Source organism: Amblyomma maculatum, chromosome 1 (assembly GCF_055883805.1).
Source record: "Amblyomma maculatum isolate TAMU_Amacu chromosome 1, ASM5588380v1, whole genome shotgun sequence".
NCBI classification, from domain to species: domain Eukaryota; kingdom Metazoa; phylum Arthropoda; class Arachnida; order Ixodida; family Ixodidae; genus Amblyomma; species Amblyomma maculatum.
Window position 1 is genome coordinate 223,425,315 of NC_139344.1, and position 22,155 is coordinate 223,447,469.

Genomic DNA, 22,155 nt, shown 5'->3' on the forward strand with positions numbered 1-22,155 from the left:
CTAGACCCAGCTCCGCTCAAGCTCACATTTGCTACAAAACCCAATGCCTCATTCACCTTCAAAATGCAAAAGGGCATCGACATCACCCAAACGCTACGAGATATTACATCCTGACGAGGATTCCTTCGACTGAGGCGGAACCATTTATGCCCCCTCCGCCTAACCAAGATCTCGGCTAAGGTATCACTCTTGGCGAGATCAAAAGAGCGTTGCTAAACATACGCCGCTCTACAACACCCGGAGCAGACCACATCACATACAAAGCCATTCGCTACCTCCGCGCGCAACCGTAATTCAACAAGGTACTCTATAGTCATAAACTTTCGCCCTCACTTACCAGTTGTGTGATAAGATTAGTTGAACTGGCAATGCTCAATAGACTCGAACAAATTCTGGAAGCTTCAGGTGTCCTATCCAACAACCAATTTAGTTTTCGTCCCACTCTCTCGGCACATCACACGCTACACCACCTGAAGGAAACGATATTCCACACCGATGCACATGACCAGCACACGCGGTATTCAAGCAGTAGACGTTCAAAAAAACTTTTGGCCATATTAGCCACGACCATATCATTCGCACCATGGCCATCACGAGCTGCGGATTAGGAATATGGCAATACATTCGAGCCTTCCTAACCAACCGAAAGGTTCACATTCAACATGGAACTATATCACATAACTTCTCCCGAATAGGGGCACTCCATGGCGGTTTTCTGTCTTGAAACAAACCCTAGCCCCGCTGGCCAAAGAACTCGCCAACATAGCCGACCTACACATGGAACTGTACGCCGACGACATTACCCTATGGACGTCTGATGGCTACATTTGAGAGGAACACAATACTTTACTATCGGAAATCGATATCACTACCTCGCGACTGACTACTATGGGCCCTAAATGGTGCCCCCTCAATTTGCAACTGATCATAGTTCGTCTGACCAGGCTTAACCAAGCTAAGCCTCAGCCATTTTTTTATCCCCGCGTCACACCTAGGTCAAAGTTATCGCGCTAGTGACCTTGTCTAGATGAGGCTAGTAAAGTTTCCCTTTTAAATAACAGGTAGACCACTTTCTCGAAACTACGTATGCAGCTCCGCGGATGCACGACGACCACATACCTAGTCCTGGTCAATCGGCTCAAGGTCCTTGGCCTCAATTCACAGGGCACTTTGGACGCAACATTCACCCTGGAACTCCTAAACAAGTAAACAAAACAAATTGATGGTTTTATCCGCAGACGGGCCACACGCAGCCACGGCGGCTTTCTCATTGTCCTCCACGCCGGCACGGCTTGTTCGCCACTGATAGATATAGTATGTCCCGGTGGGCCAATTCGGCCGTTTCACTCCCCATTGCCGCATCCGTAAACAATTTCGCTTCGGCGCGCGCAGGGCGCCTTTCCATGACGACCCGCTTCGTTTTATGGTAGTGCCTCGCCCCAGCACGGACATATATATTCTCTCCTCCAATCGCTCCGCATGGCGCCCATGGGCGCACGATCTACCGGAGTCTGGACGAGTGATTAATGTGGGCCCATGCTGGCACCCTAGACTTGCATTTGAGGGCTCGCAGTTTTCGCGCCTATAGCGCATACGGGGGACCTGATTGCTGTCTTGCCGCAGTGTGCCACCTTGTGTATGTGCTGAGCTTCTCACCGGACAGTAAAAAAAAAAAAAAAAAAAAAAAAAAAAAAAAAAAAAAAAAAAAAAAAACGGAACTTTGGGTCAGTCGCCTGATGCTCTTGCAACGCGTTTAGTCGAATAACTGGGCTTTTCTGACTGCACGCTACACGTTATGATTCAATATACATAAACGGGAGCACCTTTTTTTTTTGTGTGTGTGTGTGAGTGGCGCACAGCACTAAAGAGTCGTTCTTAGCAATACCTGCGCAGCGTGCGCGCGAGTATAAACAACTGTACGGTGTTTTGGTAATTCATTGAAGAAAGTATCAACCGCCAGCGTTTCATTAATTTCATACTTTAGCCTTCGCCTTCATTGCACCTCCCGAATAGAAAACAGGTGTGTTCCTTTTCGCTCTGGGATATGAATGTGCTGAAGCTCTGCTTTGTAGCTAAAGTACAGCTTAAAAAGGAAAAGAAAAGCAGTCGGTAACAATTATCCATAATCTGTGGTGTCGTGTATACTGTTCCACTGACCAATAGCAACAGTAATATATATATATATATATATATATATATATATATATATATATATAAGCGAGAGGCATCGAAGTTTTCAGCCTATAATGCCTTATTGGAAAGAGTTCGGCGTGCATGGCGGTCACATGCAGACCGAAATAGAGCATCGGTACAGTGGCTACAGACTTGCTGCTAGACAGGACCTCATTTCTGGATGCCGATCACGAACAGATCGAGGAACACTAATGAGGCCTATACACCTGGCTTTCCTCCCGAGGTTGCATACGCGCACCGCGCCAGGTGTCCGACGCTACAGCAAAAAGAAGAAAAAAAAAAATTCCAACAGGCGATGCATCGCTACAGCCGCCCACTGCCCGTTGGCGGTTGCCGCGTGCCTTACCCGGGTCTTAGTATACTCTCACATGTACCTACGTTTAGTGCATTATAAAGATTGTCCCACATAAATTGAACCCATGTTTTAAAATTTAAAGACACTTCGGACACGAATGGAACCTGATGATAATGTTGGCACTAGTTACTCAGGCTATTTTCTTTATTTCTCACTTAACTAATTGATTAATTATATTTAGTTACTCACCTCTTTCAAATATGATACGCAAAATTGTAGAGCACCATCAGAAAACCTTCCATAAATTGTTTCCTACATGATATATATGTCACGTGGTCCTTTTTTCCCACTTTCCAAAGAAACCACGGGGAATACGAAAACAAATTCAGTGACGGGCCACTTGCGCACCGCTATACTGTGCTGCTCGCAAACGTGCAAAAGTCCCAATGCGTCCCAAGGCGACATCGGCTATGAAGGACAACGTAGTGCCCCGCCGCGGTGGCGCAGTGGTTAAGACTCCCGACTGCTTCACCGGAGGGCAACGTAGTGAAGGGCTCCAGAAATTTAGACCATCTTGAGTTCTTTAACGTGCACTGATACCTTGTAGTACACGGGCACCTTGCGTTTCGCCTTAATGGAAACGCAGCCACCGTGGCTGGGATCGAATTCGCGTGCCCAGACTCGAGCTCCCTATCCCGGGACTCCTCCACCGAGGCGAGGCTACGTCAACGTATCCATAGTTATCTCCGTGCGGCTGAAACTGCAAACGATCGGTTAAGAGAAATAAAGAGAAATCAGCCCTGTTGGCGAGAGGCCCTTTGCTCTTGTTCTTTTGTAATAATATTTTATCGTAATTATTGTAACATATACAACATTTTGACGATACATATGGTGTGCCGTACTCGGGTCGTGCCATGTCTAGGGACGCAAAACCAAGTATGGAGAGGCATACGGCGATATTACTAATGAGAAATCATTACTAGGCTATGACGGCAAGGTCATGTGTACAGAACCTGAGTACACATGTCCGCAGCCGTTGTGTCCTTCTCAGAAGAGTTAGTATCAAATATGGTTGTGATCGATAGAGGATGATGTGAGGATGCCGCAGAAAAAAAAAAAAAAAATGTGCCAATAGGATGATTAGTTTATTAATTAGAGACAAAAATGTAAAAGTAAAATATATCAGACGTCGAAGTAGCTATACGACTAATGTCGACGTCCAAGAGATGTGACGTCACGCTAAACGGAAGTGGATGTGTTTCTGACTTAATGAGCCAAATAAATGCGTGATAGTGATTTAGAATTGTGTAATGAGTGTCAGTTAATCAAGAAAATATATAATTAAGGAGTAAAAGAGCGAAAAAAATTCCGAGAGCACTGCAGTATCGGCACTGGAGAAATGCGTAAGCTTGAGCGTTGCTTTGTTGTCGGTGAGATGTGTCAGCGAGATTCCGCGAGTGACAGATACAGCGCCTTTCCTTTGCTGTAAACCAAACATAGAATACAGGTGAACTTTGATACGTCCAACGAAACGCTGGTTGTGTTCGACGAGGGGAGCGCGATGTACCGTGCGCAGCAGAAACGCTCAGGCTTTTGCATTCCTCCACTGCAGATTCTGCAATGCTCTCGGAACGTTTTTGTGGATCACTATGTCTGTGCTTGGTCGCGATAAAATGCAGGAGAATCGTGGAGCTGATGCCAGCAAATCAAGGGCCAAACTAAAATTCGTAGTCGATAACTGTCTATGAATGGCCGGCCGGAGCCTTGGCTTTACCTCACGCTGGCATTTCGAGATTACTGAGATCTGAGGTGCGCGCCAACTGGGAACCGTTCTCAGGCAGCTTCGAGAATTAAGCCGCATGATTTTTTGGCGCCTTCTATATTCCTCTGCCTCGTTTTAACAGGACAAATATGCGCCCGCCAACAGAGCACGTGCCTCCCAAACTAGGCCGGCTGTCGGAGCCAGGGGCGCGTGGGTCCCGCTTTTCTCTTCCGCCTGCACGTTCAGCAAAAGTGTCCGTAGCTCCAGTCCCGACGGACAGTGCTAGCCCACTCGTCGAGCGCGTTGCGCTCGGAGTGCTTCGGACGACCACTTCACAGGTCGCGTGGGAGGGCGCGAACTCCGAGCACGTCAGCATGCTTGGCACGCACGTGCACTGTGTAGACGTATATGCAGTCCGCGCGCAGCTCCTCGGTTGCGCAGTTCTCTATCGGACCCCTGCCGTGCGGCTCTGCGAATATTAATGTTCCGGCGACCCATTCTTTGTGAGCGCGGCCCTCAAGGCTTCGCTGGTTTTTGCCCTTCTAGCTGCCGCAGGGAAAGGGGTGACGGCAGCGGAGCACTCCAGCAGGAGCACCGTTTATCTCGGGGCCCGGATGGTCAACACGCAGCGGGCGGCTCGCAGCTGCGCGCGCAGCGCGGCGGAAAAGAAGCCGATCGCAGTTTGGCCAATCTCTCGGCGCGAGCAGATGGCTCGTGCGGATGGGAGAAAGGAGCGAGTCGTAAGTGAAAACACAAAGTGCGATTCGAGCCACGATCTTGGCACCTGTCGCTACTGACTTTCGGTTGCTTTTGCGCGGGACACAAGAGGCAGGTGGCGGTCGCCTTTCACCGGAGGAAGTGTGCAACTATGATCCGTTTAGATGTAACGGCAACTGTTTTCCGACATGCAGTCATATTTCTTGATATGGCTGCGAATAGATCATATCTTTCAGCCGGGAGGCAATGTGCAAACTAGGAAAGAAAAAATTTTTTCCTCGCTTTTACAGGGATATCGGTACGCAACTACTCATATTCTATCGAAAAAAAAAAAAAAAAACATTCTTTTTTTCAATAGAGACCGTGACGTCGTGCCTTGTGCTCAACCGAAAACTACGAGATCTTACCTTTGTCGCCCTTAAAAGTGGCCTCGTTTAGCTTATCTACGCCACGCGCTTCCGTTACATAAAAAAAAAAAAAAAAGGGGGGGGGGGGGGGGACGTATCGGGCTACGTGCGGAAAGCAGCAGAAGAAACATTTGTGCCCATGCTGCCCGCATAAGAAGCACCATTGAGGCTCCCGTTGCAATCGCATACACTTTGCACGGGGCTGCACACTTTGCACGGTCTTCCGCCGTTGATAACGCGCAAGCCTCGATGCTTTCAGTGCGACCGCAAAGAGTCAGCGTTGCTTGTATCGCAGAGAACATTGGTACGCCTAGGCCTGTTCCCTTAGGGCATGGTAAGCATGCCGGCCGTCAAAAGCTTACGGACACTCACAAAGAATTTTTATCCACTTGCACTGAGCGCTCGTTATTTACTTCAGATTGAATGCTGTGTTTCCCAGTTGAGGAAAAAAAAATAATCTACAGGAAATTTTTTGTTGTTACGACAGAATTTCTGTGCGGTTTTTGACGGGAAACCTGTTGTGACAACGTAACGTCCTGTAATAGCATCAGAATTTTCTGTAGTTACAACAGAAAAGTACTACAGAGAACAGAAAACTACTATAAATCTACAGAAAGAACTGACGTTTAGTACAGAACTACAGAATATTTTGTCTATTTTTGACAAGGTTCTGTAGTTTTTTCGACTGGGATGTGTTGTTTTTCTCACGCGCAGAATTAGGCTATAGCTATTCAAGGCTGTGTGCAAAGAAGGTGATTCAAATAAATGTTACCGCCGGTACTACCTTATATGCGTGAGAGCTCTTACACATAGCGCGTTCAAAGGCGGTGAGGACTTCCTAAGGAAGGGAAAACTAGATTCGGGCTTCCGATGGTTGCCATGGGAGGCATACACAGTCCGAAAAGAAGCCCATCACAAGCTTGTTGCTGCTCCAAGATGACGACAGAGAGACCCAGAACGAGGATTCGAGGCAGGCCCATGGATGCAACGCTTTCGACGTGCTGGCGGCGAATATTTGCGGTCATCCAGTATGCGGAAGCAGCTTAATTTGGGAAGCCGTAGTTGGTCTGGGGGGACAGATCAGCATCCGAGATCACACATACTTGAACGAACTGCGCGTTCGGTACTTCGACCTCTGCCCGCCAATTCTCTATACAGCAGCGTATGGCTGGAAAACAGCAAGCACATTGGCAAAAATTATCGGTAGTCGCGCATTAATTCGGTTTACTGTCGGTGCGCTGATTTGCGTCTGTACGAATATCCTCGAGTTTCTATATCAATATGTAGTAACAGAGTGCGGGCATGCATTATGAATATTCCACTGCAGAGCGTGTCGTGTTAACTGAACAAAAAAAAAAGTGAGTTGCCCTTCCGTGCTAACTAGGGGAACGTGTGCACAGTGAAGGAAAAAAAAATGATGCTTGACAATTAAGTTAGAGGTTTAGCGAAGGATCTCTTCGTAAAATAGAAAATAAATAAAAGGAAGGCACTCTTGGTCTGAGTGCGTGGACGTATATACACACCCCGCCGCCATCGTGTACGGCTCGCGAACTGTGGTAGAAATGACAATTAAATGTGCATTAGAACAACCTTTTATATATATATATATATATATATATATATATATATATATATATATATATATATATATATATATATATATATATATATATATATATATATATATATATATATATATATATATATATGTGCAAATAGTAAATGCGCACATTGAATACATGATGCTGAGTGCAGCAGGGGTTATAGAGTTTGCGTCTCATTCAGGTGAACATTTTTCGAACAGTAGGTATATGGAGGCGCATGCTGTGCTGTTCCTGGCGGACGTCGGCGCCAGTGACAAAATGTTGCGTCACTGGCGCCGACGTCCGCGGAGCCTCTCCCCCACCCCTTTCCTTCGTGCACCTGCGGCAAAATTCCCACGTGTACGAGCTAATCACTTGCCACGCCTCCCGGTAGCCCCAAAATAGGTACTAAGTGAATGCTGCGTAATATATCAGCTCTAACGCTGCCACAAGACAGCGAACGCTGGACCACTCGCGTTGCGAACTGATGACTACGCCATGTTTCTTGCTAGAGTCCATGCACGCAGGTAGCTAGTTAATAAGAGTGGCTTTCGAGGTAACTCTTTCCTATTGTTATTCCAAATATTGCAAATCTTCAAGGTGGCGCGACAATCGCGTAACTTTCAAGCGGTGGCATGGGGCTGCAGCTGAATGCACCCACATGACACGTCGATCGCAATGCCCTCTCCTGCTCAGGAATATAAATTGCGAGGGCCGCAGAGTGACTCGGATCGCAACCCGTTCGGAAGCGGGGCTGCGAGGTCGTGGGCCCGCGGATTTATCCATGTCTTTCGCGGTCCATCCGTCTGCGCAAGAGGGGGCAAATGAGTGGGGCTCACCAGGGACGCTGTGGCGGCGGCCAGGCGATATTTGAGCTTGTGCGACAGCAGTGCCGACTGCAGCACGTCGTGGGAGGCCATAGCTGCCGACGCAAACACTGCTTCGCCGCCGGACTCCGCGCTCAGGTGCGGATAACGGAGACCGCGATAAGGCCGCCCTTGCTTCCAGGCTTGCGCTTTGTTCCGCTGCGAAGGCCGAGGAAACGGGGTGACGCTGATAGCGGCCGACGAGGAGGCATCGCATGCATCGTCCAGGGCTGTGACTTTGGTAGCGGAAGCGCAGCGATTGAAGGAAAAATGCATTCGCATCCCTCCGGCCGCTGACAGAGCAGCTTGTGTAGCGACGCTCACATGGGAAAATCAATTACAGATAGTGCTTGACAAAAGTTCGACTTGTGGCACACTGCTGCAAAACGAACTGACGTTCTTACGTTTGGCAACCACCATATCGCCCCTCCTTTTTTTTTTTTTTTCATTTAAAGGTGTCAGCTCCATTTGTGCCTTTGAAATTTCTAAGAATTAACAAAAACAGCTAGCCCAAAAGTAAGTTGTCTTTGCTTGTCTGGTATTGCATTAAAATATCACAGCGTTTTCCTTCACCAAGATCCTAGGTTAAACCTCTCATGCACAGTTACTCATCTCTCTTCTTTCCACAGGGCCCCTCCACTACCACCTATACCGTTTCTTTTTCTTTTTTTTTTTTTCACGAATTGTCAAACAAAAATCCGCAACTGACTTTTGATTAATTTCAGTCCCGGGGCTATATTGGGAGCTACGGTGGACATAATATAAGACGCAGAAGGCTTCAGTTAAATCGCAAATTATACTAGATGCGTTGATTTACTTCTTAATTTTCATATTAGGGGGCAAGTTGTATTTGCAGAATTGGAGCTCGTCCTCCAAGTAGCAAAACCGCGAAAAAAAAAAAAGAGTTTTTCTTAAATAAACTGTAGCGCGGGTTTTACAACGGCCGAAAATGTGGCCTTCTTAGGCCGCCGGCGGGTCTCACCCGTTTACACAGCGCCTGCGGCGCGGCGCGTCCGGCGTAAAAGTCGCTCGGCCAATGCTCGCCTTGAGGCTGGACTTCAAGCGCAATGACTGCGCTCAATGGATGCCGACGCGGCGGCTATCAGCGATGCCGCAGTCGAAACGAAAAAACTGACAACGAACCTTAGTGCGCCTGTCTGGCTCCGAGATGATGCTAGCAGGGTGACGAAATATGTGGGTTGGGTGATCTACGTCACAGGCGCTGTGCTTATGCGTGAAACTGCACATCAGGGTGACATTGTGGGCCTTGTCACGCGCGCTACATTGTTTTTCTTTTTAAAGAAAATTTGTTTTCGCGGCTATACCAGGTTGGTTTTAGGGTTTAACAACGTCCCAATGTGACTCAGGCTATGAGAGACGCTGTAGTGGAGGACTCCGGAAATTTCGACCACCTGGGGTTCTTTAACGTGCACTGACATCGCACAGCACACGGACGCCTTGCTTTTCGCCGCCATCGAAAAGTGGCCGCCGAGGCCGGGATTCTCGCGGCTATACTATATGGAGGATAAGCTACAATTCTGCAAGTATCCCATAAGGCTCCAAAACGAGAATGAAAAAGTTTACAAATTTATTTATTTAGCGAACTATTTGAAGTAGCTTTCCTCTCACTTGGTGCCCGCTGTAGCCCCCATTATAGCTCCGATGCTAAAATAAATGTAAAGTCAGGTACCTTTGTCTTAAATTTTGTACCTTCTAAAAATAAAAGGAAAAAAAAAAAGAATCCCTTTATAGTGCGAGCATCGCTGGCGGCTCGCCTCAACGAAATGCATTCTGCGGCAAGGAGACTCGGACAGAGCGTATCGGACTGCATGTCCTTTTAGTGTAATTTAAGTTACATTGAAAATAGCAGCAGTCAATCGTGAAGCGCCCTGCAGCGTTAAACTTAAGCGTAAATAATTATTAGTGGCGGTTTGAATTATATAGGCCTGATTCATCCTCTTGGCTCTCAACAGTGGAATTACGGTGCAATGTTGAACATCCTCTTGCTGAAGGTTTGCGAATTCGGCACCTTGAAGCGCCCTGCGCAAAAAGACAATAAAGGCGACTGAGAGTGCGCTTGTTTTGTTTAGCTGTTTCCTGCATATCGCTGCAAGCCGTGTTTTCGACGCTTTCCGCACGGCGTGGCTGCTGAAAGGAACGTTCGTACAAGGCGGCGCAAGTGACGGGCAATACCCAAGCCGAGTGCCGTATGTTGTACCGCTTATCTGTTCAGCCTTCTTGCATTCGAGCATGACGAGGGAGGACAGCGCTTGCTGCTGTGCTGCAGCCATGGAGGAAGGCTGCAGCCGTGGCTGGCTTTCGGCGTTCCTTTTCCCGCTTTGGACACTACTCGCGGCAGAGGAGAAAGACGCAAGCATCGCGGGAACTAACTATATTTTACGCGCGCGATAGCGCGTTCCGCCCGAAAGCCGCCGCCGCCATAGAAGGCGTTCAGGAAAACCCTGATTGGTCGGCACAATTACACGACCTCGCTCAGGAATTTCAAACACCCCCATTCAAATAAAGCTCTGGAATTGGGAAAAGTCAAATAAAGCCACAATTGTGGAGGAGGTTCATCTAACGAAAGCACTTCAGCGAATAGAAGCAATTCAATAAAATAAACTTGTCGCCTGTCCGGTTCGATCTCCGACCTTCTGCATACTGGGAGGGCATTCAACTCGGAGACCATGAAGACCGTTAGTACCAGACGCGTTAGAGGGGCACCTAGCGAGCGCCTTGTGGTGCGTATGAGTCGGTATAGCTCACTAACGTGTATTCCGGATGTATACTGATCTTGCAGTAATAATAAATTTAAAAAGTGAAATAACTTAAACGATAAAAACTTGAATATTCACGGAACGAAAAGTCCGTGCTCTATAGAGTCACTATCTATAGAATCACCTTTAAGCCGATATTTAAAAAAGTCCTCCTAACCTTTTTTTTTTTTTTTTTTTGTCAAACTAGCTGCCGTCATTGCGTGCTGTCTTTATTGCCGATTGATTTTTCTCGACATTTTTCCGATCCACTGCCAAGCGTTCCTATCCGCTGAGTGGCGCCTTATGCTTCTGGTTTGGTTTGTTCCAAAGCGACTCAGGTGGAGGACTGCGGAAATTTCGACCACCTGGGGTTCTTCAACGCGCACTGACATCGCACAGCACACGGGCGCCTTGCTTTTCGCCTTCATCGAAAAGCGGCCGCCGAGGCCAGGATTCGATCCCGCATCTTACAGCCGAGCGCCGTAACTGCGCCACCCCGGCGGGGTTTTTATGCTTCTGATTGTGACTGGCGAGATTGAGCAAAGATCATATGTATCCTGGACTCACACTCAAGAACAACTTTTTAGCGATCACTACATTATCATTATTTCATTAGACATGTGCTCTCGGAAACGTAAAATTCAAGTCAAGCACACCAATTGGGATGCGTTCCGCAAACTTCTTGTGAATTCAAATAGCTCCACTGAATCGTATGATGAGTGGGTTCAATCTGTAAAGCGGGCGCAGGCACAAGCAACTAAAGAGGAGGTCACCACGGCCCCTGCCCAGCATCCAGACCCGCATCTGATCCGCCTGTGGAAGCGCCGAAAACGGATCCTGAGACGGATCAGGGAGCAGCCCCAAAATTAACAGCTTAGGGAGCGAATAGAATCTTTGGATCTTCAAGTCCGTCAGCACTGTGCTTCCATTGAGGACTCGAACTGGACAAAAATATGTGATCAGATTGACGCTAGCTTGCATCAAAAATCTGCATGGCACCTACTTCGTGCTTTACTTGGTCCGCAACCGCCCCCCGTGCCAGCTCTAGATAAGCACCTAACCATACATGGCCCAGCACAGCTTACTAAAACACTGCAGGATCTTTATATACCCCCACCACTGCTATGCTCGTACCCCTCGTACTCAGGGCCAGATAACCCAGACCTCGACGAGGAATTCACGTTGGCAGATCTGGACTGGGCTCTCGCGAGAAACTCCAAAACATCAGCCCCGGGAGTGATGAAATCACTTACACATTACTCCGGAACCTTCCTGAGCACGACAAGAAGCAACTACTTTCCTTCATCAATACACATTGGTCAGAGGGAACTTTCCCCCAGGAATGGCGTTCCTCTACCATTGTCATGATCCCAAAATCTGGCAAGCCGCCGGCACTGCAAAACCTCCGTCCCATTTCGCTTACTTCTTGTGTGGGCAAGACGATGGAACGGATGGTGTTGGACCGATTTCAACGTCATCTGGAAACCACATCGTTTCTCCCACATAACCAGATTGGCTTCCGCCCCCATGTGTCTACTCAAGATCTCTTTTTGCTTCTCCAGCATACCTTCCTTTCACCGCCCTCCTCCCAAGTCCATGTCCTAGTCACAGTAGATGTGCGAAAAGCATTCGATAATATCTCCCACGATCATATACTTCGCTGTGTTCAAGAAACTGAGTGTGGGTCCACTCTCTACTCATACATACGCAACTTCCTCAAAGATCGCACTGCATGTTTCCGCATAGAAGGCGAGAATTCCCTTCCCTTTGCTCTCACCCATGGCACCCCTCAAGGCGCTGTTCTTTCCCCCACCCTCTTTAATCTTGGTATGGCCCCACTTTCACGCCAACTTCAAAAAATTCCAAACTTGTCTCACATATTTTATGCTGACGACCTCACGCTGTGGTGCACACAAGGCTCCCCAGGGGAGGTCGAGGCAACACTTCAACAAGGCCTCGATATTATATCCCAGTTTCTGACTTCTGCTGGGCTCCAGCCAGCACCAGAAAAGTCCGAGCTCCTCCTCTTATCGCGTACCCGCTATCAGAGATCCGTCAATCATCACATATCTCTTCATTTAGCCAACCATCCTATCCCACAGGTTTCTTCATGCAGAATTCTAGGCATTAATATTCATGAAAGGTCCAATAAATTAAGTGTAAATTCAGCGATTAGCACGTGCCACTTCCGTTACTCACCTGGTCAGGCGTGTTGTTAAACGCCAAACAGGATTGCAAGAAAAACAAGCCAGTCAGTTAGTACACGCACTAGCACTAAGCAAAATTTTATACGCTCTTCCTTATTTTGAACTCACACAACAGCAAACTATAAAAGCTTCATCAGCGCTCAACAGCCTATATAAAGCATCCCTTAACCTCCCTGTACACACTTCAAACACGAGGCTCTACGACACAGGCCTTTTTCTTCCCTTCCCCACATTACTCGTTCTCCACAGAGACAGACAGCTGGCTCGACTGTCTGGCACTTTGCAGGGTCGCTGGCGCCTAGAGAAAGCAAATCTGTCTCCTATCAACCTGCCTATCGAAGAATCATCTGCACCCCTTCCCTCCAACATGCGCTTCGCCCCTCTACCCCGTCATATGGCCCCTTGTGTGAATAATGGTCGCAGGGAAGCTCAGGCAGCTCACCACAGTCCTCCCTTATCAACACAGACAGTAGCATATACAGACGCCACCATATTGGACACAGGTTCTGCGGCATATGTAATCTTCACCCTTTTGGAGGCGGACCCTTCCCTTCATACATGCGGCCCATACAGCAATCCTCCCCCCATCGCTACTCTAGAGATTGTACCTATCATTCATGCCATCATGTCCTTCTCTGAACTTCCTCGCACTTCTTCGTACACCATTTACACTGACTCAATGGCGGCTATTCGGTTGCTGCAGCGTCGGCTAATTCCTTCGGACCTAGAAACAGCATTACACCACGCCTTACGTTCGTTGGCTCCACCGTCAGTCACGATACGGTGTGTCCCTGGCCATGCAGGGATCACAGGAAATGAGCTGGCTCATCAGCTAGCCCGCGATATTCACATCCGGGCGCCTGTGATCCCTTGGTCAAGCCCTCCGACGTGGGACGATGCGTTGGCCTATAAACTCACAATTAAGGAACACTACCGCCAACTAAAAACGTCATTTAGGCACGTACCCCGCCCCCATCGGCATCTCAACGTTGCTCAAGCACATATACTTCGTAGGATTCAAACGAACACTCTTATTACACCTTCCCGACAATTCCATTTCCGTCTTCGTTCAGACCTTTCCTGTTCCAACTCTCCTGCGCTGTATGCCAATGTAGAACACTGCCTCTACTCCTGTCCAGCCGCCCAGTCTAGTCACTACATCCCCTTCCCTTCACCTCCCTCCTGGAGTGCCTGGCTGTCATCGGCACAGATGGAAGACCAGCTTGCCTTGGTAAACCAGGCGAAGGATATGTTGAGTGCTTAATTTGCGCTCTTAAATAAAGTATTTTTCTCTCTTCTCTCTTCACGCCATTTTCGCCCACTGGAGCTGCGCTTTCGGAGTAATAAGAAGAAAGAGCAAAGTCCTGTGGCTTCACATTAATCAGAGAGCACTGAATGGCATTAGGGACCAAAAGGGCTGGACTGTTAAGCCCAATGCGGCCGCCTCATGGTTTTCCGCAGCTATAGCCGGGAAAGGTATGGCGGCGTCTTTTTTTCTTTTCCGCATACCGTATTCATAGAAAAGCGCTCACTGTAAACGGTGCATTATACTCCGCAAAGCCGTCCTCAGTGCAGCATGACCACGGGCATGGCTGACCAAACGGCTCCGGCTATGTGCTCGGTAGACGCATTCTAAACCCACTGAGCGATCGATTGCCGGCCCTCCGACTCACTAAGGCCGATGCAAAAACCGCATTGTAAATATTTTCCACACCTCGTCGCAGGCTTCGCTTTCCGTCTTTATACCACATTTGTAAGCGAACCCTGAGATTCAACTTGGTTAAATGCGACTGACGTGTCTAATCCGGGATCCAAGGATCCTGGAGGGAGAGATTCTGATATCACTCTCCCTTCTCAAAAGCAACGCCCGAGTCGACAGCAACTGCAAGCTCCGCCATGTCATGTGGTCTCATGACGTCACATAACCTGAAGACCAGTCACTGCACGGTCATGTCGCCTGCAAACTTGTATATAACCTTGCCGTGCATTTTCGTCCACACAGTTGACGCTGGATTATCAGAAGAACGGGGCCTTTAACGGAGACCCGCATCCTTTTCGTTTAAAGGGGTACACTCCGTCCCTCCGTTCGCCCACCCGACACAAAACTGCAGACTGGGACCTCTCTCAGTTAACAATTCTTAAGAGAAGAGGTGGGCCGCTTGGTGCGGTGTAGCATGAGTGGTATACGGCAAGCATTGCGATAAGAAATCTCAAAGAAAAGAAGACACGCGATTCTTGCAACTGCGTTGCTGCTTGCTTTGACATTTGCATAGAGGAGCTCGTACTACAAATCCTCGTCCCAGCAGCACAGAGCCGCAGTCGATGTAGCCTTATCGGTGTAGAGGAGGCGGGCACCATCATTGCCCGATACATCACGGACTACAACAGCGCCGGTCATTGTTCACTCCATCGGTACCACTTCTACCTTCTCGACGTCATGGGCCACGCAGCCGCCGGCGTCTGCTATCCGTGGCCCGCGCCGTCCTCGATCACGGCCCGCCGCTCACGTTCAGCACGGCGCGTTCCGCCAGCCCCTGCGGAACAAAAGCGGCCCCGCGGACCACCTGCAACGCTGGAGAGGGAGACGTAGGCGGCGCGACGAGCGCCCAGATTACACTGTATACCCTGATGTCGCGGTTAGTCGCGGCAACCGACCGTTGCGTGACCCCGATGCCGCCAGAGCTCCCTGGTCGTGGAGATCAACGTTCATTCAAACCTCTCGCATGTCTCTCATCCGAACTTGACAATCTCATGACATGTCGACAAATGGCAAGAACTGATCAGGCGGAATTAAGACATCAAGGTCCTCATCATTTAACAGCCTTCCCCAAGTGAGACAGTTAATAGACACGCCTGATGGAGGCGCCCCCGCCCTGACCACAACGAAATACCTGGTGGTTAATCAATCATCCCGTGGGAAATGAGGTTGAAAAGGCCGGGGTGAGAATACTGCCCCTCCTGGCCATATTACTTGTAGCGAGAAGCGGCGAGAAATACACACGGGCATACGTTTCCCAACAACGCACCAAATTCCGCAACCAGCTCAGGAAGGTAAAAAAAGGAGAACGGGCGGAAAATGGAACAAGTGGGGCCAATTAAAGGCGCCAAGTGCCACGACACAGTGTATACAGGACAACCTAGTGGAAATAATCGAACCGCGGGGAGTCAGCGCCACGCTTCAAAATGGGAGCGTCGCGACGACACTCGACACTCGCTGGCCCAAAGCCCGTGGCAAAATCGTATCGCGACACCAAACCACTGTCGCTGCATGACCAGAAAAAGAACGCTGTCAGGCTTCCACAAAAAGACACGGAAAGACCTTCGCCAAATGAGCAGACACGAGCCTATCGCAGAAGCTGCGTACTTTGCCGCGGTTAAACCATTTCACTGCAAAACATGGAAGCACAAGGAGGATCATGCAGGCTCCACCGCTGGAACGGATAGCCGAGTGGTTGGCAGACGCATTTTTTGTTTTCACCACAGATTTTGCTTTGAAAAGTCGTTAGCCCACATAGTATCATTATGCAATATACATAGAGCGCATGACACGCCGTGCTAACGCCCTAAATCTTCGGGAGGAAAACCCTGGTCTTTTAATTGTAAGACATGTTGGCCTTCAAGAATGTCGTAAGTGCTCCATCACTATACGACTAAAAAGATGCGAAGGCTTTTCGCCGACAGCAATGCACATACGGCGCCATGTGCTTCAGTGGGCTCCTTATAGCCTGTACGGAGGTGGATACTCTTCCAAATAGCCACTAGCTACAGCCGAACTGACTTTCATGGCACCTCGATGTGTCTGCACATTTCCCACCTTTTTCTTTTCTAGTATATACTGACTGCTTTCAGCTCTAACACTCGTCAGATTAAGGCGATTATGTACCCCTAATTTCTAGTCGAACATTAGGAAGACACTGACGCCGAATATGAGGACGGACATATTCGAAATATTCCGAAACTATCCGTCTGTACATTGTAAATTTTTTTTGTAAATTAACAAAAAAATTTCTGTTATACGGCGTTTTCTGTTTTCTTTCTTTTTTTTTTTTTGTCGCAGTCAAAAGAATGATGCAAATATATCTCTTTTTACTAGTCTTTCATTTCACAGCTTATTCTGCCCGTAACAACAATAAAATTGCATAAAGCGCCAATTTCTTTAATAAACACCATTTAAGCCGAAAGACATGCTAACTCCATCTCACGAATATCTCTTGGCGCTGGCAATACTCGATGGCACCCACAAAGTTGGCCGCGGAACAGCCGTTGTCTAGCCGCCGAAAAGCAAGTGGAAAAATTCATAACTTCCCAACCTCCCTTCTCGTTTGGCCTAATATATGCTCATAGGTATACTAACAATGGACCTCAATGTGCATGGCGCCACTAGTTCACTAGTTCTCTTCTTTCGAATCGAAATTGTTAGGCAACCGATCGTCGGACAGCACCTTTATATTCAGCATTTACCTATACTATTCAAGTAAAAATTAGTTTGCGGTAGAAAGTAGAACAGATGACAAAAATATATCGAATTGTTTGCCTTCCAATCAAGGTTTCGGCTGGGAAACAGAAAACGACTGTCTTTCTTGTGAACGTATTTCGGTCAATTACGTAGAACAGATATTCTCTGCACGGGGACAGAAAGTTTTCTTTAAAACTGCCTGTAATTTCACGCACACTTTTTACAGTGTACGGTACGGAGAGTTAAAAAAAAAAAGGAAATTCAGAGCCGAGCGGGATTTGTATCCGCAGCGCTGCAAGATATCGGCATCGTTTCCCTCACTGCCTCTAACCACTCCGCCATTACCGTGAAAAAATTACGTTACCTAAATTGCGTTAACTTGTAAAGTATTGATTCATGTTACGTTACATGATTACGATGAGTCACGATATGCGTAATGTTTGTTATGTGCTGTACATTACGTTACCGTGTAAAGTGTTGAGCCATGCTATATGTTGCTCAATAACTACATATGCGCCATGGGTCATCTATGGCTGCAAGTCATGACTTTTAAAGAAGTTATCGTACGTCACGTGCGCATCATCATTCATGACTGCGTATTTTGCATCAGTTAATATGCGCTGTGACATATCGTACACCGGCGTATTGTTGTCATCTGAATTTCTTGCCACTGAGGTCAGCGACGGACAACAACGCCGACTTTTGCGCTAAGGGAGCACAGGTTTTATCTTTCTTTTTTTTTTTTTTTTTTTTTTTTTTTTTAACGCGAAGGCGTTAAGAAAGTCGTGGAGCAGAAAATCCACGGGTATCCGGCGTCCGTCGGAAATAATGATTCGTGATTCGGCAAATGAAGACAACAAATCAGGGGAGGTCCAGATGAAGTGCAAACCCAGTGAGGAGGTTCCTGTAAGGGGGTGCTTAATTCTAATGTCTAAAGTAGTGCAATTACCAGTGTTGGGGACCGAACGAAGCAAGGCCCTCTGCGTATCGAACGAGCACGTTACGCATAGGTCATAAAGGTTCGTTGGCACAAGCGTGTTAGAGGAAGGCCTATATTTAGAACGCGTTACGTTGTGTTATGCATTAGAATGTTTATATTGCAGTAACGTATGCAATAAAAGAGAAAAAAGAGGAAAACATCGAAAAGGCGCTACTGCGTTTCACTCCTAAGATGAAGCTTAGGAGACCTCAAAGTTTTCTTTTTAATTATTCTAATTGATGCATTGACGAACAGGAGGTCCCCCTGACGATTCGAATTTACCTTCGCACCTCCTTCTGTAGTATTTACTTCATATGCTTCATATTTGCCGCTTCAAAAAAAAAAAAAAAAAATGGCCGGGGCTTAGCTCAGCTAGCCCAGGATATACGTAGTGAAAGCATGTGTGCCTGGAGCTGGGTTGCCTACTCTTCTCCAATCCAATCTAATCCCATCCAATCCAGTGTAATCCAATCCAATCCAGTCTAAACTAATCCAATCTAATCCAAACCAATCCCGTTTAATCAAATCCAGTCCAATCAAGTACAATTCATTCCAGTGAAATACAATACAACAAATCCTGTCCAATTCAAACCGGTCCAATTGAGCCCAATCCAATCCAGTCCAATCTAATCTTGTCCAATCCAATCCTGTCCAATGCTGAGTACACGCTCTCCCGAAATGCGCCGCTGACTAGCCTATCGTCATCACTATTATCATCCTCCCGCTAGAGAAGGAGAATTAAGATGCGCTACTCACTATGTCAAGCTATGTTGTTGCATTAAAGACGAGACATCTTCTGGTTGCTTCTTGATTGCTAGATGGCGCGGCGAGCGCGCGACGTCCGCCAGCTGCGGCGGTTGCTAGGCAACGGCTGTATGCCTCCCGCCATGCAAAACTTGTTCATGGCGAATGTAGCTTTCGCTACAAAACTTGCTTGTGTGATGGCAAACTGCCTGTGCCGGAATGTGGGATCCGGGTTGCGTGGTGATCAGGGAGCCACCAACCTCCATAATTTCGCCTACTCATGTCGCCTTTTGTCCGAAAACCGGATGCGAAGAAGGGTCGCTGAACGACACGCTGGAATGCGAGGACAACGTGCTAATAACGGCTACACGGACGCTGTTGCGAGGATGGCGAGGGTTCTGAGAACCGGAATAAAGGACTCGAGGTGACAAGGAAAGCCGCAGAAGGACGGCGGGGCAGACCGCGAGACGCGCTAGAGGAGGTCAACTCAGCCTCGCCTCCCGAGGTACGACTGGTTGAAAATACGAAGACGGCCGACGCGTATATTGAGCTCGCCGTGTAATGATGATGATGATGATGAATTGGTGGCCATGCCCTTTAAATCGGGTGGACATACACAATGCCCGGCCAGAGTGAAAACACACACACACACACACACACACACACACACACACACACACACACACACACACACACACACACACACACACACACACACACACACACACACACACACACACACACACACACACACACACACACACACACACACACACACACACACACACACACACACACACACACACACACACACACACACACACACACACACACACACACACACACACACACACACACACACACAGAGTTACACAAACGCAGTTACAGTTAACACGCACGCACATTAGTTGAATCGGTCATCCACACACGCACACACATAAGCAGCAGCTGCCATCAAACACCGCCTACCGGCGGCGCACAGCATTCCACCACTCGGTTAAGCGCTTCTTCGTAACTTCCACTGCATCCGCACTGACGCAGCTGCCGCCCGCGTCATCCTCCTCCGGCTGCTTGGTAGAGGGGGTCGAGAAGCCAAAGCGCTTTGGGGAAGGAAGTCATTCATCAGCGCTGCCTGCAGCTATGGTCATCATCTCCCATCTCAAGCACCAGATCACCGCAGTGGCATCATGACGCAGCCTTAAGTCCGTCGGGTGAGCAGGGGCATCCAGCTCTGATTAAATCTGTTACTGGCCCTGTTCCGTGTATGATTCCTGCTCTCCACCCCGAAAAGAGCCCCATATCCGGAACATCACAATGGTGGAGCCCTATATCCGGGACATTACAATGGTGGCAGCGGTAGTTTCGGGTCTGGCATTGCTCTTAATCAAGTACTTTTGCCACGGAGAGTAGGAAGGATACACGAAATCCAGCCGACTGGCTAGACTGGCATGGAAATGAACGCGAAAGCTGGAGATAAGGTCATGGCGAATGGGTCGAGTGTACTAGCGTTTAGCCATTTGATCCTTATGTTTGATGGTACCGGACCCGTTCGCGAATTTCTGCATACCGTAGAGCAAGTTGTCAGCATCGCTTCTTGCGCCGATAATCATGTGCTGTGTCTCTGTAAGTGTAAAATGGCAGGCGCTGCCAAAAAGTTTGTGTGGCATGATGCAGCGGCCAGGGAGGTGATAACATTTACCAATTCAAAGAGGTTATGATCGCGAGGCTTGACACGGAACCTCATTTCTGAACGGGCCTTTAAGAGGTTGCAAGCGCGATGGCCTGGCAAAATTACTAGCGCGGTAAGCTCGCATGGGCGCTTTGTGGGCATCACTGGGAGTAAGATCGACATCCACGGCTGTTTCTGTTTGGAAATTTTCTTAGGAAACAACTTTTTCATGAGTTTTGCCATTGTGGATGGGCCTGCAATCTCAGTAGACGGAATAATAGGACAGGACATCATATCGGCCCAGGAAATTAATATTTTAATAACTGAAGGGATCTTGGATCTACAAGAGTGCCAAATTCCTATTAAAACTGGCGAGCTGAAACCATGAGAGAGGTCTCTCAAGCGCTAGCTGTCCACGATGGTGCGCCCGAACGCATATCCGTGAGGTTGACTTGCCCCTGCTCTGTACAGGCCTTGTCGCAAATTGTTTGCTGGGCAAAGCTGGCGAAACCGGCACGCGTATAGGCCAGGTTGGCGTCGTCGAGGATGCTGTTTTGGCACATGGATTGATAAGGTCCGTGAATCTAGTGAAGCCAGAAGAAAGCTGCCACGTTCCCTTCCACCTGGCAAACTGCACTAAAGAGGAAATAACTCTGCCCCGAAATAAGAATATTGCTACTTATCTGTGCGCTGTGGAAGAACCAAAAGAAGAAAAAGTGCTTGCAGTCACAGATCATTGCCAGGTATTGACAAATGATGAGATCACGTCTTTCTTTAATGTGCCTCACATACCTGAGGAGGACTTGGCCCATCTGAGGAAGGTAATCAAGGCATACACTGAATTTTTTTTTAGAGGCAACTTTGACCTCGGGCAATGTGGGGCAATCAAACACCACATAGACACACGGGGTGCCTCTCCTGTGTACCAGAAGGCCTACCGCATTCCGTATGCGCAGCGCGAGGAGATGGCCAAGCCGCTGCAGAATATGATGAAAGCCAGAATCATAAAACATTCCTGGTCCCCGTGGGATTCGCCTGCACTATTGGCTGAAAAGCCAGGTGGGTCATTCCGTTTTGTAGTTGACTACAGGAAGCTAAACAGTGTCACCAGAGTGGACCCGTACCCGCTGCCAGATATCCAAGAGGCCTTGTCACAGTTGTGATCGGCCAAGTATTTCTCGGTTGTAGATTTGGCCTCTGGCTTCGGGCAAATCGATATGGATCCTCCTGATAAGGAAAAAACGGCGTTTAACACGACCAGTTGCCATTATCGGTGGACGAATGCCCATGAGATCAGTAAACAGTGCTGCTGTTTGACTACGGACCGCAGATACTGTGCTCGAAGGGTTGACGGGCCGCATATGTCACGTGTACATGGATGACATAATCATCTATAGCTCTACGATCGAGCAGCACATGATAGATATTGAGGCAGTGCTGAGGAGTCTGAAAGGCGCTGGGCTGAAGTTGAAGTCGAGGAAGTGCCAATGTTTGAAGATGAAAGTAAAGTACGTCGGGCAT

At 48.2% G+C, this 22,155-nt stretch overlaps 1 protein-coding gene and 1 pseudogene across 2 annotated transcripts in view; one reads left to right on the top strand and one right to left on the bottom strand.

Moving 5' to 3' along the window:
- The window catches only part of p130CAS (Serine_rich_CAS and FAT-like_CAS_C domain-containing protein p130CAS), an 89,150-nt gene extending 81,091 nt beyond the window's left edge, over positions 1-8,059 (bottom strand). The window contains exon 1 of one of the 2 annotated variants that reach the window (XM_084590378.1): positions 7,797-8,059. In XM_084590378.1, coding sequence (XP_084446504.1) covers positions 7,797-7,877 — 81 coding nt within the window. In that variant the 5' untranslated portion in view covers positions 7,878-8,059. The remainder of the gene's footprint in view (positions 1-7,796) is intronic. The other variant, XM_084590379.1, reaches the window with a different exon arrangement.
- Positions 8,060-11,943: 3,884 nt separating this feature from the next.
- On the top strand, positions 11,944-14,050 carry LOC146205723 (uncharacterized; annotated as a pseudogene).
- Positions 14,051-22,155: the final 8,105 nt, after the last annotated feature.